The sequence below is a fragment of the Hemicordylus capensis genome, chromosome 16 (genome assembly GCF_027244095.1).
Source record: "Hemicordylus capensis ecotype Gifberg chromosome 16, rHemCap1.1.pri, whole genome shotgun sequence".
NCBI lineage: Eukaryota > Metazoa > Chordata > Lepidosauria > Squamata > Cordylidae > Hemicordylus > Hemicordylus capensis.
Window position 1 is genome coordinate 4,074,555 of NC_069672.1, and position 19,351 is coordinate 4,093,905.

The window sequence follows — 19,351 nt, forward strand, 5'->3', positions numbered from 1 at the left end:
GATGCATTTAGGATTCTTCTCCTCCAGCGTCTCCAGATTTTAGCACTCACGTCTGAATTATCTGGTTTTGTAGAGATGTGCACAAAACGAATCTTCCAATTCGTTTCAAAGGTGGGCTGAATGGTTTAAAAAAAAAGTGCCAAGATTTGATTTGAATCAAATTGCCCTTTTAAGGGGCGATTTGATTCGAATTCGAATCTCTTGAATCACTCCAATTCAAGTTGAATCAATTCAAATCGATGTGCACATCCTTATTGTTTTGTTTCCAAAGAGGGGATGATTGGTTAGGATTCCTCTGTAGTTCCATGTTCCATTTTCACATTTTGTATTAAGCATATGAACATCTCTATGCAGTTTGCTGCTCCTTTGGGTTCTTTAGGTTAAAGATGCACACACAGGAACATAGGGAGCTGCCTTATACTGAGTCAGACCATTGGTCCATCTAGTTCAGTCTTATCTGCACAGACTGGCAGCATCTTCTCCAAGGTTCCAGGCAGGAGTCTCTCCCAGCCCAACCTGGAGATGTTGCCAGCGATTGAACCTGGAATCTTCTGTATGCAAAGCAGATGATCTTCCATTGAACTCCAGCCAAGTCCCCTAAGGGTAATATCTTGCAGTGCTCACATTCAGTCACCCATCCAAATGCAATACCAGGGCAGACCCTGCTTAGCAAAGGGGACAATTTATGCTCACTACCACAAGATCCCAGCTCTCCTTCCCACTCTTCAAACATACACACACACACACACACACACACACACACACACACACACACACAATTGTCATAGAATCATATATAATTTTATCCTTGGAAGGGAACTTAGAGGTCTTCTATCCCACCCCCCGCTCAGAGCAGCAAACTGCTACATTAACACCCAGCCTCTGTTTGAAAACTTCCCATGAAAGAGAGCCCACCATTATGTCAGGCAGTGTATTCCACTGTCCAACAGAAAATTCCTCCAAATATCTTGCCTAAATCTGCTTCTCTGTAATTTCAACCCACTGGTTCTAGTCCAGACCTCGGGAGCAACAGAAAACAAGCCTGCTCCTCCTTCTGTGTGATAGCCCTTCAGAAATGTGAAGATGGTTCTCATATCTCTCCTTAGTCTGTGTGAGTACAGTACATGAGTGTAGATATGGCTGTTTGAAGTGTGTCCCAACATGCAGCAGCCCTTGTATATAGCAGTAAAACACTGCACTGAAAGAATCATGATGCAATCACATCCAGATTGCTTTTTTGCGGTGTTTTAGCAAACAAAGCAAACAAGAATATTTCGCCATTAAAATAAATGGCGCATATTCCTCAACCAAATGTGTAATCATCAAGAAGTGTAAAAGTTGAGAAAACTTCAATACTTTCTCGCAGTTAATTACAATTCAGAGGGGGGCTGTAAAATTATTTTCACATGATTATGGCCAAAGAATACACAGGGACAAATATGGGCCTGCAACAAAATGTTGCTGTATATCCCTTGTGTTACCTGAGCACAGTGAAATTTGTAGACACCTTTCCCCCTCAGAAGCAGAAGAGGTTGTGACTATCCTGAGGGGGGTATTCTTTGAGCAGTGTAATTTCCCGCTCTTTTTGTTCAAGCCCTCCTTCCCCCAGTCTCCACTGAGTTTCATTAGCTCCACCCATCTGGTTGCCTGTTAACTGCTTACTGAGTACATGAACATTCTGCTCCCTTGAGTTACATTGGGGATGTTGCAGGTGGGGGGGGGGCTGCCAAGATAACAAGGTGGGTATCCCAAAGTTGCTGAATAAATATCAATCAATTCTTTATTTCATCATTGAGGTAGTGATGGAAAAAAGGAATTGATTAATATTTATTCAGCATCTTTGGGGAAACCCCCACCCTTATCTTGGCTGTTTGCTGCTGTGTCATTCCCCCCTCCTTCTTTTCCTGCTTCTCCCCCCCACCCCACTGCCAGGTTTTTTTCTTCAGATTTTGTGAAATCGACAATCTGAGAGTTACCCCAGGTTATCCCTGTCACCCACAAGTGCTCTGGTTATGTGTCCATAAGGCTCACAACATTCCCAGCTCTTTGGGAAACAGATATAACAGAGAGATATCTGTTCCCCGGATATTAACAGAGATCTGGTGGGAGGGACTAGAGACAGGGCCTTTTTGGTTGTGGCCCCTTGATTTTGGAATGCCCTCCCAGAATTGCTCCCTCCTCCAGTGTTTTTAAGAAATAACTGAAGACGCATCTTTGTAGAGAAGCTGTTTAATATCTTTTTAATATCTTTTAAATATCTTATCCTCTGCTTTTACAAACCCACAAATAAGTCAGAGAACACAAGCTCAAAAATAAAAGGAAAACAAGCACTCTGATGATTCACTCAAACAGATCTCTCTGCTTTTATCTGGTAGGTTTCTTAGTGTTCCGCTTTTATTGATAACTTTTCATTTCCACTTCTAAAACTTGTCATTTTAATTGTGTTTCAGCCTGGGCTTTTAAATTTTTGACCCTTAATTTCCCATCCTATATCGTGTCTATCTTATTCATGTAAGCCACCCCGAATAGCAGTGCACTGAAGAGGCGGGGTATGTATTCAAATATGTATTTTAAAGAAGAAAAACAATAATATTATAAGCTGGAGTCCCCCTTGCTGCCACCACCTTGTCCTCAGCCTTGGTCGGATTCTGGACTCTGGTCGTTGACAACTGAAGTGACCCATTCACAAAAGACACACAACACCCCCAAAGCCTCTCTGTCAATGAGAGATGGTAATCTGGACTCTGGCTGTCAGCATAGCCGATTGTCTCTTAAATGACCTTTTGTCTGCGAGGACAGGGCCCAGCAGTCAGGGACATATGATAGCCCGGCTCTGGTTACAAGGTGCCAGAGAAGCCCGGAGCTGAAGCCAGAGGAAAAGACCCTCCTGGAGAGGCAGCCATGGATGTTGGGGCTTGGCAGACGATGTCCTGGATCCAGGTCGCCATAGCAACCGCATCCAGATGCCAAGGCTCGGTGGTTCTGAGCAGAGGGTGGCAGCAGGGATGGGAAGAGCTCTGTTGCTCCGCGGACAAAAACGCTGTGATCGCGGAAAATGCCTGAGCAGCGCCGAAACCCATGGTGGGGAACAAAAAGCCACCGGTGGCGACAAAGAGCCCATCACCAGTGGCGACAAGAAGCCCACAAAGTCCAGGGAGTGAGTCACCGCTTCTCTTTGGGTTTCCTACCCATCGAAACAAAAGGCGGTTCTGAAATTGCCGTAGCCCCCCCCCCCCGGATTCTGGGGTTTCAAATGATCTGGTCTGCTTCCAAAGTGAAACTGATACATTCGGAGTGTCCTCAGGTGTTCGGCGTGTAGCTGGCTTTATCTGAAAGGCAGAAGGCAAATGAGGTCATTGTGTGTGTTTGGTGTCTGCCAAGGGGTGGCTTTCCCATGAGGCAAGGCGAGCCGGTTAGAAACATAGGAACATCGGAAACGGCCATATACTGAGTCAGACCCTTGGACCACCTAGTGCAGTATTGTCCTGCTAATTGGGCACAGAGGCACTTTTTGAACATGGTGATTCTCTTTCTTTAGCAGGGGGAGAGCAACTGGCCCTATCCGTCCCCAGCACAGCATCCCTCCAGTGACTGTCGCTGGTATCTGCCTTATGTTTCTTTTTAGGTTGTGAGCCCTTTAGGGACAGGGAGCCATCTTATTTATTTATTATTTCTCTATGCAAACCGATTGGGAAACTTTTGTTGAAAAGTGATATATAAATATTTGTTGTTGTTGTTGTCTGCACAGGTTGGCAGCGGCTTCTCCAAGGATAAAGGCAGGAGTCTCTCTCAGCCCTGTCTGGGGATGTCAGGGAGGGAATCTTCTGCATGCCAGTGTACAGGTGCTCTTCACAGAGCGCCTCCATCCCCTAAGGGGAATATCTTACAGCACTCACATACGGTCTCCCATTCAAATGCCAACCGGGGTGAACCCTGCTTAGCAAAGGGGACCATTCATGCTTGCGACCACAAGACCAGCACTCCTCCCATGGAGTGGCAAATTAGAGTAGCAAGATGCTACTCTTCAGGACTGATCTGACCCTTGCAAGGTTTCCAATAAAGCAACACAGATTAAAAACAAAGATTTTTTTTAAAAAAAATTAGAACTATTTAAAACAAAGAGACATTCGATCAATCGGCTTAAAAGCCTGGGTGAATGGATGTGTCTTGGCAGCCCTTGGCAGAATCCGACGGGGAGGCCCTTCTTTCAACAAGGAGCGCATTCCAAAGCCTTGGGGTGACTACGGAGAAGGGCCATCCCTGAATAGCCAACAGATGAGCTGGTGGCAACGTTGGTCACAGGGGGAGTAGTCAGTGGCCACTCAGCCCCGTTGCCAAGTTTCCCCACCCCAGTCTGTGGTTTGTTTTATTGGCGAGGCTGTGAAAGGAGCTCCCAGTCAGCGACTCAATGAACCAATTTTGCAACCGAATAGCCCCAGCCCAGCACAGATCACGTCCACTGTGTCTGACGTGGTTGTAGGGTGTGGGGTTTGGGCATGCCCACAGAACTCAGCAAAGAAGGGAGATGCCAGCAGGACCTTGGTTCCATGGCCAATAGCGAGCTCCCTAACAACAAACCAACAACAACAACAACAATTATATACCGCTTTTTAACAAAAGTGTCCAAAGCGGCTTACATAGAGGAATAAGGAATTAATAAGATGGATCCCCATCCCCAAAGGGCTCACAATCTAAAACCCAAGCTTTTTAACTTTTGAAATTTTAGATGGTTTATTGATTTGTTTTGAACGAATTTTTAAAAAAGAATTTTAATGGAGTTTAATATTTTGTATGTTGCTTTGTTGTGAACCACCCTGAGACTTTGGTTCCGAGCGGTATATAAATACGGTAAATAAGTAAGTAAGTAAGTAAGATAGACACCAGCAATAGTCACTGGAATGGTACTGTGCCGGGGATGGATAGGGCCAGTTGCTCTCCACATTCAAAAGGTGCCTCTTTGCCCAGTTAGCAGGGGTCCTAAGCAGCTGTTCCTCCCAGTTTCAAAGCTGGGCTACCTGGCTGAGGATCACTAGGATTGGAACCGATCTCAGCTTGTCTCATGACCACCTCTACCCGGTTAGGGCTGTGTATGAGAATGACCTCTAGGGTAACTGAACTGCAGCCTCATGTGATCAAGGAATGGTGTCCCGGAGGTGGTGTTGGCTTCACACCATTCCTTAATTGCATGTACATGGGGTGTGGACATCCAGATCATGTGAGGCTTAGACAAATTCATGGAGGACAGGGCTATAAGTGGCAACTAGTCTGGTGGCTATAGGCCACCTCCAGCCTTAGAGGCAAGATGCCACTCAATACCAGTTGCAGGGGAGCAACAGCAGGAGAGAGGGCATGTTCCCTCTAATAAATGTTCCAGATGTTCTTGACGACAACTCCCATAATTCCCAGCCAAAGACCATCACAGTGGGGGATGCTGGGAGTTGTAGTCAACAACATCTAGAATGTTCCCTCTTAGAGAGGATGCTGGCCCTCACCTCTTGCCTGTGGGCTTCCCAGAGGCATCTGGTGGGCCACTGTGTGAGACAGGATGCTGGACTAGATGGGCATTCTTGGGCCTGATCCAGCAGGGCTGTTCTTATGTGGGTTCTCCAAAGCACGGTTTGAACAGCAAGCCCCTCAGGTGTTTTCATGACCCCTGGACCATTCTGAATGGTTGAGCTGCCCAAACAACAGACAAATGTTGGTGAAGATATTTTCCACCATTCCATTCCTCACTCTAGGGCTCCCACTGTGAGCAGGGGGATGCTGGAGTTGCCATGGTAACCTGCAAGTGTGTGTGTGTGTGTGTGTGTGTGTGTGTGTGGCGAAGAAGTTAATCCGAGTTATTTCCATGTTCAGTTGCTGAGCTCTGCAGAAGCTTCAGCTTTCTTCTGTAGGTTTCTTGAACAGCCCATGCGTCTCAAAACCGAGAGAATCTTTCCCCGTCCTCTCTTGCAACTGGAGATGGAAGAATGATGCCTTCCCCAAATCCATGCATATTTGCAGAAATGCAATGAGAACATGAGACTCAAAGAAGAGCCCAGATGGGCCAAAGGCATGTGTGAGGAAAAAGATACTCCAAGGCACCAGAATGTGGTGGGGGTGTGGGGGGTGAGGGAAGAAAAGCATGCTTGCACCAAAGTCTGAGACTTTTGAGGTTTATTTTTCAGGAAGGCACCAAGTGATGAAGGGCCAGATGTTACAGAAGGCATCAGGAACGTGGTGAAACAGCAGAACCTTTTACGATTGCTGTTCAAAAACTTGCAGAGCATTGTAAATCTGGAGATGTCAAAGAAGAAATTATAAGAGTTTATGGTGGCTATAAAGCAGGCCTGCTCAACTTTGGCTCCCCCATCTGTTTTTGGACTACAGCTCCCATAATCCCCAACCACAGTGGCCCATTACCAGGGATTATGGGAGTTGTAGGCCAACATCTGCAGGAGGGCCGAAGTTGAGCAGCCCTGGTATAAAGGACAGCAGTTCTATGATGCCAGCACAGCTGCAGCTGATCCATAGCTCACATTAGCAAACACCCCTGAGAAAGAGAGAGTGAAGAAAGACAACATAAAAATGGGGAGATTCCAGCTTACAGTGGTCCCTCTACTTACGAAATTAATCCGTTCCGAATGCACATTTGTAAGTCGAAAAATTCGTAAGTCGAAAAGCGGTTTCCCATAGGAATGCATTGGGAACGGATTAATGCGTTCCGGAGCCTAGAAAAAAGACCCAGACCCCCAGTAAGGCTTGCAAACTGCACAGGAACATTTCTTTTCAAGAATAAACAGGCAGTAAACAGGCAGGCAAGTCAAGGAAACCGCATGTAAAATTTGTAAGTCGAGGAAACCCCATCTAAAAATTTGTAAGTCGAGGAAACCCCATCTAAAAATTTGTAAGTCGAAAAAACCGCATCTAAAACCGGATCTAAAACTGCCGTTTGTAACTCGAAAAATACTTATGTCGAGTAGTTTGTAAGTCGAGGGACCACTGTATTTTATTTATTTATTTGATCTCTATATCGCCCTTCCAAAAATGGCTCCGGGCGGTTTACACAGAGAAATAACAAATAAATAAGATGGATCCTGGTCCCCAAAGGGCTCACAATCTAAAAAGAAACATAAGACAGACACCAGCAACAGTCACTGGAATTACTGGGCTGTGGGTGGAGAGGGCAAGTTACTCTCCCCTTGCTAAATAAAGAGAATCACCACATTAAAAGGTGCCTCTTTGACAAGTTGGCAGGAGTTATGGTGCTTGGAAACATGTGGGCCAGAGCGACATGAGTGAGTTCTCACAATCATGCAAAACAGGAATCCGAGCTCATACCCTGATTTTAATGGCCGTGTGAACCACCCTGTTGAATGCCTGTGTCCCGTTTCTTGCTAAATCACAGGGGGGAAAGCAGGTAGCCAAAGCTCTCAGAGTGGCAAATGTTAAAGACGCCATTAACAATACACACGATAGAAGGTGTCAATGATCAAAGAGAAGAACAGAGACGCAGATAAAATTCCAACATAAAATCACATCACCGAAAAGACAAGCAAAAAATGTTTGCACTTAGTGCTGAAAGGAATGCAAAGTTGATGCCTGTCTGGATCTCTTTGGGGAGGGAATTCCAAAGATGGGGGCCAAAACTGAAAAGGCCCTGCTTCCTGTCAGCAACCTGACATGGGAGGACATGGAAGGACATGGAACAAACCCTGCTGTGGGAGTTTTATGTGGGAGTTTTATGTAGAAGAAACCAATCCTTTAGGTTTCCTAATCCTATGCAATTTAGGAGTCAGCGGAGTTGGATTTCTTCCCAGAAAATGTAGTCTGGAACATCTATAAAACCCCACACAGAAACAAACCCGATACTCCCACATGCCCAAACCCATCAAGATTGTTTTTATTCGCAATGCTTTGTAATGCACACGTGCATTGGTAAAACTCTGCCAAAAATAATCTTGAAGCCATCGTGCATGCTTAAAGGTTGCTTTTGGGCACTATTGGTCAAAGTGCTCCTGGCTAGCGAAATCTAGGAAGCTGCCTTTTACTGAGTCAGACCCTTGGTCCATCTAGCTCAGTATTGTCTGCACAGATTGGCAGCAGCTTCTTCAAGGTTGCAGGCAGGAGCCTCTCCCAGCCCTATCTTGGAGATGCTGCCAGGGAGGACTTGGAACCTCCTGAATGCAAGTAGGCAGGTGCTCTTCCCAGAGCGGCCCCATCCCCTAAGGGGAAGATCTTACAGTCTCCCATTCAAATGCAAACCAGGGCAGACCCTGCTTAGCAAAGGGGACAATTCATGCTTGCTACCACCAGACCAGCTCTCCTCTCCGTAACTCCAACATCCAGGGAGGAATGCCAAAGACGAGAATCTGGAGCATTCAGCTCCCGATCGGTTTGGGCCAGTCCTGGACTCGTGCCCACCCTAGCTGTGGGTCTTTGTCCAGAGCTGTGTTCCCTGGAGTACACCATCCAGCTGGAGTGCCAGCAATCGCTTCGGCACAATGAGCAGCTTGAAATAACCCACATAAAAACAAGGTCAGTGTGTTGTACAGGAAGAGGGTGGAAGCCTCCTCTCTTCCGGGGGTTGCACACATGTTCCTCTCCGAAGCAGCAAGAATTCAGGCAAAAAGGCCCCGCCCAGAACAAAACTAAGCAGTTGAATTATTCACCACCCCTGTTTCCAAGCTCTCTTCTCCCTCCAATGTAGTGCCATCTGAAATATATAAATATTCATCTTTCACTCAAGTAGGGCATGTTAAAGTAGGTCGGCGTTTTACTGTGAAATGGTTTATTTATGATACAGAGGGGGCGGCGGGAGGGAGAGAATGAAAGAGAGATTTTTTTTGAGAGAGAGTTTTCAAAAGAGAAGGCGAGGCAAATTGGCCTGGTTTGTGCAGGATGGGTGCACGAGGTACCTTAGAATGGATCTCTGGCAATCTGGCAAGTCGTAAACAGCACTGATCTCTTGGTCTCCGCTAGGAAATGTGTTCAGAATTCTGTCTCCACAGTTTTGGAGTTCTGAGTTACCTGGTGGTGTTTCTGAAGGAGAACCACTGAAGCAGATTCCTATAATCAGCAGGGGACTCACAGAACCATAGAACATTAGTGTGGGAAGGGACCTCAGAGGTCATCTAGTCCAACCCTTTGCTCACTGCCGGGATCTGCTAGAGCATCTCAGACAGACAGCTGCCCAGCCTCTGAAGACCTCTAGCCAATAGACTATTCCCACTGTCTAACAACCATTGATAGTGGATGGACGGGCCCATAGCTCAGTAGCAGAGCGTCTGCTTTGCATGCAGACGGTCCCAACTCTGGAGAGCCACTGCCAGTCAGTGTAGACAATATTGAGCCTAATGGACCAATGGTCTGACTTGGTAGATGGCACCTTCCTACGTTCCTATCTCCATAACCATGTATTCACGGGAGGAGAGTTGGTCTTGTTTCTTTTGAAGGGTGTGGGCGAGGAGAAACATTGAAGTCCTCACACAGCCGAGCATTTTCTATTGGTAAAGATGCTTAGCCCAAGAGATTATCTGGAGACAGCAGGTTCAGTTCAAAAAAGAAAACAAAGATTTGTTAAGAAACTAAACATCACATACTGAGAGAGAGACATATAGGCCCTCTTCAGATGTAACATGGAACCGCGGGTCCGTGCCCACCCACCTCGCTCTCCCATCCGCATTCGGGCATACTGGAAAGCAGTCTCTCTGCAGTCACTGAGACTGCAGAAAGATGATGGAGCTTCCTGAGTGGGCTTCCTTCTTGACAGGAGGACAACGTGCACAGCCAATCGGGCTGGAGTGAGTGAGGGGCTTCCTCCCTCAACTCCGGCTCCATGGGGTCGAAACTGAGGTGCTCCCACAGCGGCCCACAGACGCCTCTGGGAAGCCTAGAGGCAGAAGGTGAGGACCCTTTCTCCTGCTGTTGCTCCCCTGCCACAGGTATTTAGGGCCATCATGTCTCTGAGGCTGGAGGTGGCTTATAGCCACCAGTCTAGTAGCCATTGATAGTCTGGTCCTCCATGGATTTGTCCAACCCCTTTTAAAGCCATGCAATCTGGTCGCCATCACCACAACCCATGGCAAGGAATTCCACAGAATAATTATGTGCTGGTACCTATCGAGACTGGTACCTGTCCAGTTCAGAGACTGGTACCTTTGAACTGGCTCTCATGGTCATCCCATGAAATTGATTGCCAGGAAATTTAGGACCAGCAAAGGGAGGTACTTTTTCACACAATGCATAATCCACTTGTGGAATTCTCTGCCATGAGATGCGGTGACAGCCAACAACCTGGATGGCTTGAAGAGGGGTTTGGATCACTTCATGGAGGAGAGGTCTATCAAGGGCTACTAGTCGGAGGGCTATAGGCCACCTCCAGCCTCAGAGGCAGGATGCCTCTGAGTCTCAGTTGCAGGGGAGTAACAGCAGGAGAGAGGGCCTGCCCTCAACTCCTGCCTGTGGCTTCCAGCGGCATCTGGTGGGCCAGTGTGTGAAACAGGATGCTGGACTAGATGGGCCTGGAACCTGATCCAGCAGGGCTGTTCTTATGTTCTTATGTTCTTACCTATCCAGTCTTTTAACTGCAATCCAACCATTTTTGGTGGGTGCACTCACTTTCCTCCTGAAAATCCCCACAGCTCCAGCAATGTCTGGTCTTGTTCCTCTTGCAATATAGAGACATTTTCCAAATGATTGCCTGTATTGGCCGTTGTCTGGAAGAAGCTTGCTCTTTGCCTCTTCCGTCAAGAAGTTAGCTTCCATTGGAGTGCTGACTTCCGTGGCATCTGTGAGACCCAGACCTCCTAAAAGCTTTTAGAATCGTGCACAAGCATATGCAGACGGATCCACAAAGTTAAAAACAAAAGCAAAATCTGGATTTACCGGAGCGAGGAGGAAAGAAAATAAAATCTGGGCCAGGCAAATAGGGGCAGTTGGAAACAGGAGTCTGCGTGCGTGTGTATACATACAAACGATCTTTCTTACCTGCTGCAACTTTTCTGGAATAATTCTTAGGTTGCAGTTAAGAAGAGATGTGCCCACTTTAAGAGAGAGAGAGAGAGGGAGGGAGGGAGAGAGAGGAAGAGAATTATATTTCAGGGCAATAAAGCAAAGAACCTTTGCTATGCAATCTTTTCAGTGTGTTTGCATATTCTGTTTGTCTTAATTTATTAGCCCAGAGGAAGGGGAGTGTGTGTGTATGTCTGTGGTTTTTGTGTGTGTGTCGCAAGCTTTGTTCACAATTTCGGGGTTTTACAGCTCACCATGGAAGTCAGCTGTATAGCCTCGCTTGGCTTCCAATGCTCTGCCTCCCACAATTAATTCTTGTTTAATCAGCTGCATGGATTGGTGAAGTGGGCACGCGACCAGCATCCTGGATCCACATATTCTTTCCAACAGTGGCCATGCAGATGCCTCTGGGAGGCCTACAAAACGTCTCCTGTCTTTAGCACCTGATATTTCTCATTGGCACCTGGTATTCAGAGATAGACTGCTTCCGAACATGGAAGTTCAGTTCAGTGAGCAGGCACAGTAGTTACTGGCAGCCCTTCTCTTCCATGAATGCTTGTAATCCTTCCCCCCCTCTCTTATTGAGAAAAAAACAAATCCAGGCCAGTGGCTGTTACCACATCTCATGGCAGTGAGTTCCGCAAGTTCATTGTGTAAAGAAGGACTTTCTTTTGTCTGTCCTGAATCTACTAGGGATGCGGCCAGAACCAGTTTGCCTGGTTCGGTTCAAACTCAGACCAGATTAAATCTGGACCGGGCATGATTGTTTTTGACCCCCTCCCCAAAACGGGGCCCCCGGTTCGGTTCAAGTTTGAAGCGGGTTGGGCCCGGTTCAGGGGTGCCAAGTGACATTATGTTTTGTAAAAAAAAAAAGTTTGACTTATCGCTGCTGAGGGTCTGCGGAAGGGGGGGGCGTGTTTCCGGAGGCTCCCCCTCCCAACCAGCCTCCCCAGAGTCGGCCCATTTTGAGACTGTTTCAGTTCTGTTTGAGTCCACATTGACAATAATAAGTCGAACTTTTTTTTTTTTACAAAATGTAATGTCACCTGGCCCAAGCCAACCCACTGGGTTCAGCTTGATCTTGAGGCCAACTGGGCCTGTTTGGTTCAACATCGAACCCTCAAACCGAAGGACCAACTTCTGGAAATGTGACATGGCCTCCCCCCCCCCCCCCCGAGCATCTTTCTCTGCCACTAGAGGCCACTGAGGTTCTGGGATCCCATCTTGAGTTATGCTTCCCCGCAGGCCTTCTGAGCTCCGGATGATCCCATGTGTCTGGTAGCAACCCGGAGATTCTCTCAGCCCAAGGAGAAGAGGAACAGGGGACATGAGGCTGTACGGCATCCTTCCACTTTTTCTTTCCATCCAGGCTACCAAAACCTTTGTTACACAGCAAGCACCCATCTGGGGGGGGGGGGGCGGGGGAAACGGCTAGAAGACAGCTGTCGAGGGGTGGAGGCTGGGTTCAAAATGAAACTGCTAACCCTGCTAACTGAGCAAAGAGGCACTTTTTAAAAGTGGTGGCTTTCTTTATTTAGCAGGGGGAGAGCAACTGGCCCTATCCATCCCCTGCACAGCATCCCTCCAGGGACTGTTGCTGATGTTTCTTTTTGATATTGTGAGTACTTTGGGGACAGGGAGCCATTTTATTCATTCATTCATTCATTCATTTATATCTTTGCAAAGCACTTTGGAAACTTTTGTTGAAAGGTGGTATAGAAATATGGCACGAAACTCACAGGTTGACTCTGGGCCAGTCATGTATCTCTTGGCCTAACCTACCTCACAGGGTTGTTGTGAGGATAAAAATAAGCACGTACACCACGCTGAGCTCCTCGGAGGAAGAGCGGGTCATACATGTAAAACAAATAAATAAGTAAAAATAAAAATAAAATATGGCAATAGCCGAAAAACTGTCTTATTCCTTAAATATCCAGGTATAATTCCATCTCAGTCTTTTTATTAAGCTTTGCCAGGATCTATTATTATTTTTTAATGATACAAATTATAGTAAGGAGGGGACAACCCAATTCATCCCAGCTTTGGAAAGATGTATTTGTTTAAGGATGACCTTGACATTGTAGAGTGTTATGTGTTTTGGAGTTAAAGGTTTGGGCTTGTTTTTCTTCTTATTTTTTTTCTTTTTAATGATGGTTTTTATAAATGTAGTGTAACGGTGTCTGGTGATTTTAAATAATAATAATAATAATAATAATAATAATAATAATAATAATAATAGCAGCATCGTATTCATAAATACAGTGGCTGGGAGTTACACAGCCCCTTTCCCATTCTCCCCTGCAAATCTCCCCTGCATCAGATGTCCTGCAGCCTCCTGGACTACACCCTACTTAGCCAGTCCTAACTCAATTCCCAGCTTCCTGTCTCTTGGATCAGGGAAGCCCTTTCATGAGATGAGGTGAGACAGTGGCTTAGGCAGCAGGACAGCAAGATGCCCCCTGCAACTGCAGGATGACTCCAAGGGGTAGCAGTGGGTAGTGGGTGCTCTCTGCCAAATATTTCCCACTCCCCTTTTTTCTGCCTTGTCTACAAGAATGAAGCGTAACAGCAGTGTCAGGAAAATACAGTCATCATATATTATGTTCCTTTAGCCTGAATTAATTATTTTAAAAGCTCTTTAAAGAAGCCCCATTCATTCTGTCCTCTACTCCAGAACAAGCAGCAGAACCTGGTGCAGCCAGGTAGGGAAGAGACGCCTCCAGCCTCCCAAGAACCAGGAGACCCCACTAACCTCCCAGTAGCCCACAGACTCCTCCAGCCTCCCAGCAGCCCGGAGACTCTTCCAGCCTCCCAGCAGCTCGGAGACTTCTCCAGCCTCTCAGGAGCCCAGGGACTCCTCCAGCCTCCCAGAAGCCAGGAGACTCCTCCAGCCTCCCAGCAGCCCGGAGACTCCTCCAGCCTCCCAGCAGCTCGGAGACTCCTCCAGCCTCCCAGGAGCCCAGGGACTCCTCCAGCCTCCCAGGAGCCAGGAGACTCCTCCAGCCTCTCAGCAGCCAGGAGACTCCTCCAGCCTCCCAGGAGCCCAGGGACTCCTCCAGCCTCCCAGCAGCCCAGAGACTCCTCCAGCCTCTCAGGAGCCAGGAGACTCCTCCAGCCTCCCAGCAGCCCGGAGACTCCTCCAGCCTCCCAGCAGCCCAGAGACTCCTCCAGCCTCTCAGCAGCCAGGAGACTCCTCCAGCCTCCCAGGAGCCCAGGGACTCCTCCAGCCTCCCAGCAGCCCAGAGACTCCTCCAGCCTCCCAGCAGCCAGGAGACTCCTCCAGCCTCCCAGCAGCCCGGAGACTCCTCCAGCCTCCCAGCAGACCGGAGACTCCTCCAGCCTCCCAGGAGCCCAGGGACTCCTCCAGCCTCCCAGGAGCCAGGCCAACCCCTTTGCTTCTTTCCTAGCCAGAAACTGGGCTGGGTGAGACCATGTGTGCAGGGGGTGTGCAGGGTCATCTCCCCTGCAGATTTCAGTTGATCTAGTACTGACCTCTCTCTTCACCCCAGTCTTTGCTGCCACATGGTCTTGGAGAGGAAGAGAAGAGCCTGGAAGGCAGATTGAGCCTGGAAGGTAGACTGGTCTAATTGTGACTGGGGATGATGGGAGTTGTAGTCCAAGGCCATTGTGATGGGGGGGTGATGTAGTCCACCAACATCTGGGCACACAAGTTGGAGGGTTCTTGGAGTGGGAGTTCAGAGTAAACCAGAGGAATGGTAAAGGAATTCCTTTTCAGCCAGACCAGTGAAAAGGCTTCACCTGGTCCGGTCCTCTTGCCTGCATTTCTATCCATAATCCTTCCATTTCTTGACTCCCAGAACAGACCCTGGAGAAACTTTCCTCTTCCAGAGAGACACTTGCTCTAAGTCATGGGGAGTTATGCAAGGTTTGATTATGCCTTGTAAACAGTCATTAAAATGATTGAAAGGCCTGGGCGGATGTCTATGGAAAGTTAAAAAAAGATAGCGGGTGAAAACGAAGAATGATGACAATAATTACAGCATGGACCACCTTCTATAAATTTTAAAGGCCTTGCAAGGGGGTGTGTGAAGCGAGAATCACATGTAGCAAAGAGATGGCAGTTGAACAATGCCATTCTCGCTATATGGAAAACTGTCTAACCCATGTTCGAAAGGGTTGGAGGTACACAGGCACATCGGAAGCTGCCTTCTACCGAGTCAGACCTTCGGTCCATCTAGCTCCGGATTGTCGACCCAGACTGGCAGCGGCTTCTCCAAATTTGCAGGCAAGAATCTCTCTCAGCCCGATCTTGGAGATGCTGCCAGGGAGGGAACTTGGAACCTTTTGCATGCAAAGCAGATTGGAGTATCTGCTTTGTACTAAAATGTACTAAATGCAGGAACATAGGAAGTGGCCGTATACTGAGTCAGACCCTTGGTCTATCTAGCTCAGTATTGTCTACACAGACTGGCAGCGGCTTCACCGAGGTTGCAGGCAGGAATCCCTCTCAGTCCTATCTTGAAGAAGCTAGAGAGGGAACTTGAAATCTCCTGCTCTTCCGAGAGCGGTTCCATCCCCTGAAGGGAATATCTTACAGTGCTCACACTTCTAGTCTCCCTTTCATATGCAACCTGGATGGACCCTGCTTAGCTAGGGGGACAAGTCATGCGTGCTACCACAAGACCAGCTCTCCTCTCCTAGAAATCAAGGCGTACGGCTAAAAGTATGTACTAAAAATGAATGACAGGGAATGCTACTGAAAAGTCTTGGAAGTTTTCCCCACCTAGCTTTTAGTTCGTATCTCCTGCCAGATTTACCCCACTGTCCCTGCAAGCTCTCGGGGAGCATTTCACACATGATTCGGGTTTTTGATTGCACATTCGAGTGTATCACAATTTATATCCTGGGTTAAAAAAATCCAAATTTTTGTGCCAGTTTTTTGGGGCAACTTCGAACTTGCAGTAAAGCCTCTCAGTAAACCCATGGTGAAGCTTACTGTCTGGGATAGCTCCTGGTTCTTTCCAAAGGGTCATACGAATGCATGGAATTTCCGAATGGCCATTGGCCATTGGGAAATCCAATGCATCCCATGGCCATTTGGATGGAGGAACACGGAACTTAGAAAATTGCCTTATACCGAATCAGACCATTTCCCCCCCTAGTGCCGTATTTTCTATCCAGAGTGGCAGTGGTTTCTCCAAGGTTGCAAGTAGGAGTCCCTCTCAGCCTCAGTATATGGCAGCTTCCTATGTTCCTATGAGCGCTGAGATGGTGGAGTTACATCTCCAACACCCTCCAAGGGCCCAGATGCTTCCCCAGCATTCTCTACCCTGCCAGCCGACTTGGAAAACTTTAAGGCATCAGTGCTGCCCTCCCATTGGCCACGAAGGAGCAGGAGGCGGACACCACCCTCCCAAAGCTGCTCTGACTTCGGGAACACAGAGTGTGCTTTGGGGGCTAGCACATCCTTCGACAATGACCGCTCTGGGCTCAGGCATCTATGGTTGCCATGTAGGTGTGGGCGTGGCTCATGCCCGTAGCTCAGACAGGAGCAATGCACAGGTTCACATAATTGAACAATCTGGGCACAAGGGCCCGGCTCTCCTCTACCTCAATTTAAAAAGTGTGTGCAAAATCTGGGGAGTTCTGTCAGAAGCAAACTGGGCTGGAGGGCATGCACAAGTTCTCGTGATCTTGAAAACATGTCCCTGAGGGTCACGCAACCCTCAGGGACATCTTTTTTGGGAGACACAATTGGCTTCAGAGGGAAGGGGAGAGTGAAAGACAATGCAGTGTACTGTTATCTGCACCTCTGCCTTGTTAGTCTGGATGTTGACGTGCGATTAAATTAAAACAAAATCAGAGAAATCAGGCTTTAAAAAAATTAAATCAGATTTTTATTGTTCTTTGTTGAAGTGCTTTTTGTAAAAGGTGTGTGGGGGGGAAGAGCCTGTATAGTTTTACTTTTAGATATGTTAAAGCTCAAAGATATCATCATGAATAGGGATGATAGCTTCTAATTATATACAATGAAGATGCTTGTTAGAAGCCGGGTATGGAGATGAGAGATAACGGAGCTGATCAGCCCTCTCTCTCTGCAAGTTTTTGTACACACACACACACACACACACACGAGTCGGGAGGCTAATTTTGCTCTGAAAGTGCAAGGAAGACAAGAAGAGAGGATTGTTTGGGATGGAGTGGAACTTCACAATCACAACACGGCTATCTCTAGGGGTGTGAGGGTCTGGGGGAGAATCAACATGTGCGGGCCCTTAACATTTCAATATAATATACATAATAAAAGTGTGCACATGCATGCATTCTGAGTGGGGCCTTCTTGATTCAACCTGAGTGGGATCTAGTGTTCCTTCTAACAGGGATTCCCAGATGTGGTGGACTACAACTCCCAGAATCCCCAGCTGCAATGGCTTTTGCTTGGGGATTCTGGGAGTTGTAGTCCACAACATCTGGGAATCCCTGTTAGAGGCAACTGCTCGAGTGGCTCGGGGACAGTCAGGGAGAGGAAGCAGCCGCAGGTGGTTGTCAGGGGAAAGTGAGGTACCTGGAGGAGAGCAGGGCTGGGGCAATCGTCCTGGTTGCCCTGCCCAAAGAACGGACTATCTGGTCAGGAACAAGGAATCTGCAGGTAGCTGCAAGGTGGGAAGTACAATCATTTTTAGAGTTTGGAGAGCTGGTCTGGTGGTAGCAAGCATGACTTGTCCCCTTAGCTAAGCAGGGTCTGCCCTGGTTGCATATGAATGGGAGACTTGATGTGTGAGCACTGGAAGAGGTTCCCCTCAAGGGATGGAGCTGCTCTGGGAAGAGCACTTAGGTTCCAAGTTCCCTCCCTGGCAGCATCTCCAAGATAGGGCTGAGCAAGACTCCTGCGTGCAACCTTGGAGAATCCGCTGCCAGTCTGTGAAGACCATACTGAGCTAGATGGACCGATGGTCTGACTCAGTATATGGCAGCTTCTTATGTTCCTAATAAAAGCAAAACACTTTGAGTAGAATATTCCTGAAGTCTTGAAGGAGACTTTCAGGGCCGGATTCTGACATGCTGAGGCCCTACACCAGCGCTGCTTAACTTCGGCCCTCCTCCAGACGTTGACCTACAACTCCCATTGTACCTGACTGTTGGCCCTATTTGCTGGGAGCTGCAGTCCAAAAGCAGCTGGGGGGGGGCCCAAGCTATGTCATGCTTAAAAGGCCCCATAGCATGACCAAATGGGATGGACGTCCCACCCCACAGAGTGGCACTCACCCTCCCCCTTGCCACCCTGCTCATGATTAACGCAGCATTTGCCCAAAGAGGCCGACACTGCCTGTAGCCCTTATGGCAGGCCTTGGTCTCAACCGAGCCCTGGTCTGATAAAATTTCCACATAACTTCCAGTGATTTGGACATAGATTGTTATCTATCTATCTATCTATCTATCTATCTATCTATCTATCTATCTATTCGATTTCTATACCGCCCTTCCAAAAATGGCTCAGGGCAGTTTACACAGAGAAATAATAAATAAATAAGATGGATCCTTGTCCCCAAAGGGCTCACAATCTAAAAAGAAACATCAGACAGACACCAGCAACAGTCACTGGAGGTCCTGTGCTGGGGGTGGATATGGCCAGTACATGTATTTATATGTGTTTATAGCTGTGGTTATATATTTATTCTGTAACCATCTATAGATTTATTTAGATGTTTATAGATTTATTTAGATGTGTTTATAGATGTATATAGATTTATAGATTTATTTTGATGTGTTTATAGATGTATATAGATTTATAGTTTTATTTTGATGTGTTTATAGATGTATAAACTCAATGTATGCACCCCTGCTAACTTGGCAAAGAGGCACCTTTTGATGTGGTGAATCTCTTTATTTAGCAGGGGGAGAGTAACTGGCCGTATCCACCCCCAGCACAGGACCTCCAGTGACTGTTGCTGGGGTCTATCTTATGTTTCTTTTTAGACTGTGAGCCCTTTGGGGACAGGGATCCATCTTATGTATTTATTATTTCCCTGTGTAAACCACCCTGAGCCATTTTTGGAAGGGCGGTATAGAAATCGAATAGAAATCAATAATTGCGCAGCCATATATTTTTGTCTTACCAGAACCATCATGTCTGTTTCAGTCTTTTACTCTGTTTCAGTCTTTTTAGAGTCACAACCAGTTGGGTTAAAGTTGAAATTTTTAGAAGGCATCCACACAGCTGAAAACTGGGGAGGACCCGTGTCTTACCCAGGTTTGGGAGCTGTGCAGGCTCCTAGTGGGAGCAACCAACAGGGTGATTGATTGATTGATTGATTGAGTGTCATCAAGTTGACTCTTAGCAACCACATAGATAGATTCTCTGCAGGATGATCTGTCTTCAACTTGGCCTTTAAGGCCT

The 19,351-nt window shown here is 47.3% G+C and overlaps 1 protein-coding gene across 1 annotated transcript in view; it reads right to left on the reverse strand.

The window, feature by feature from the left end:
• Positions 1-2,340: 2,340 nt before the first annotated feature.
• Positions 2,341-19,351, reverse strand: part of VWA5B1 (von Willebrand factor A domain containing 5B1) — a 146,068-nt gene continuing 129,057 nt past the window's right edge. The window contains exons 25-26 of the mRNA XM_053280875.1: positions 10,969-11,024; positions 2,341-3,329 (exon numbers count right to left, since the gene is read on the reverse strand). Of these exons, the coding sequence (XP_053136850.1) occupies positions 10,995-11,024 (30 nt within the window). The 3' untranslated portion in view covers positions 2,341-3,329; positions 10,969-10,994. The remainder of the gene's footprint in view (positions 3,330-10,968; positions 11,025-19,351) is intronic.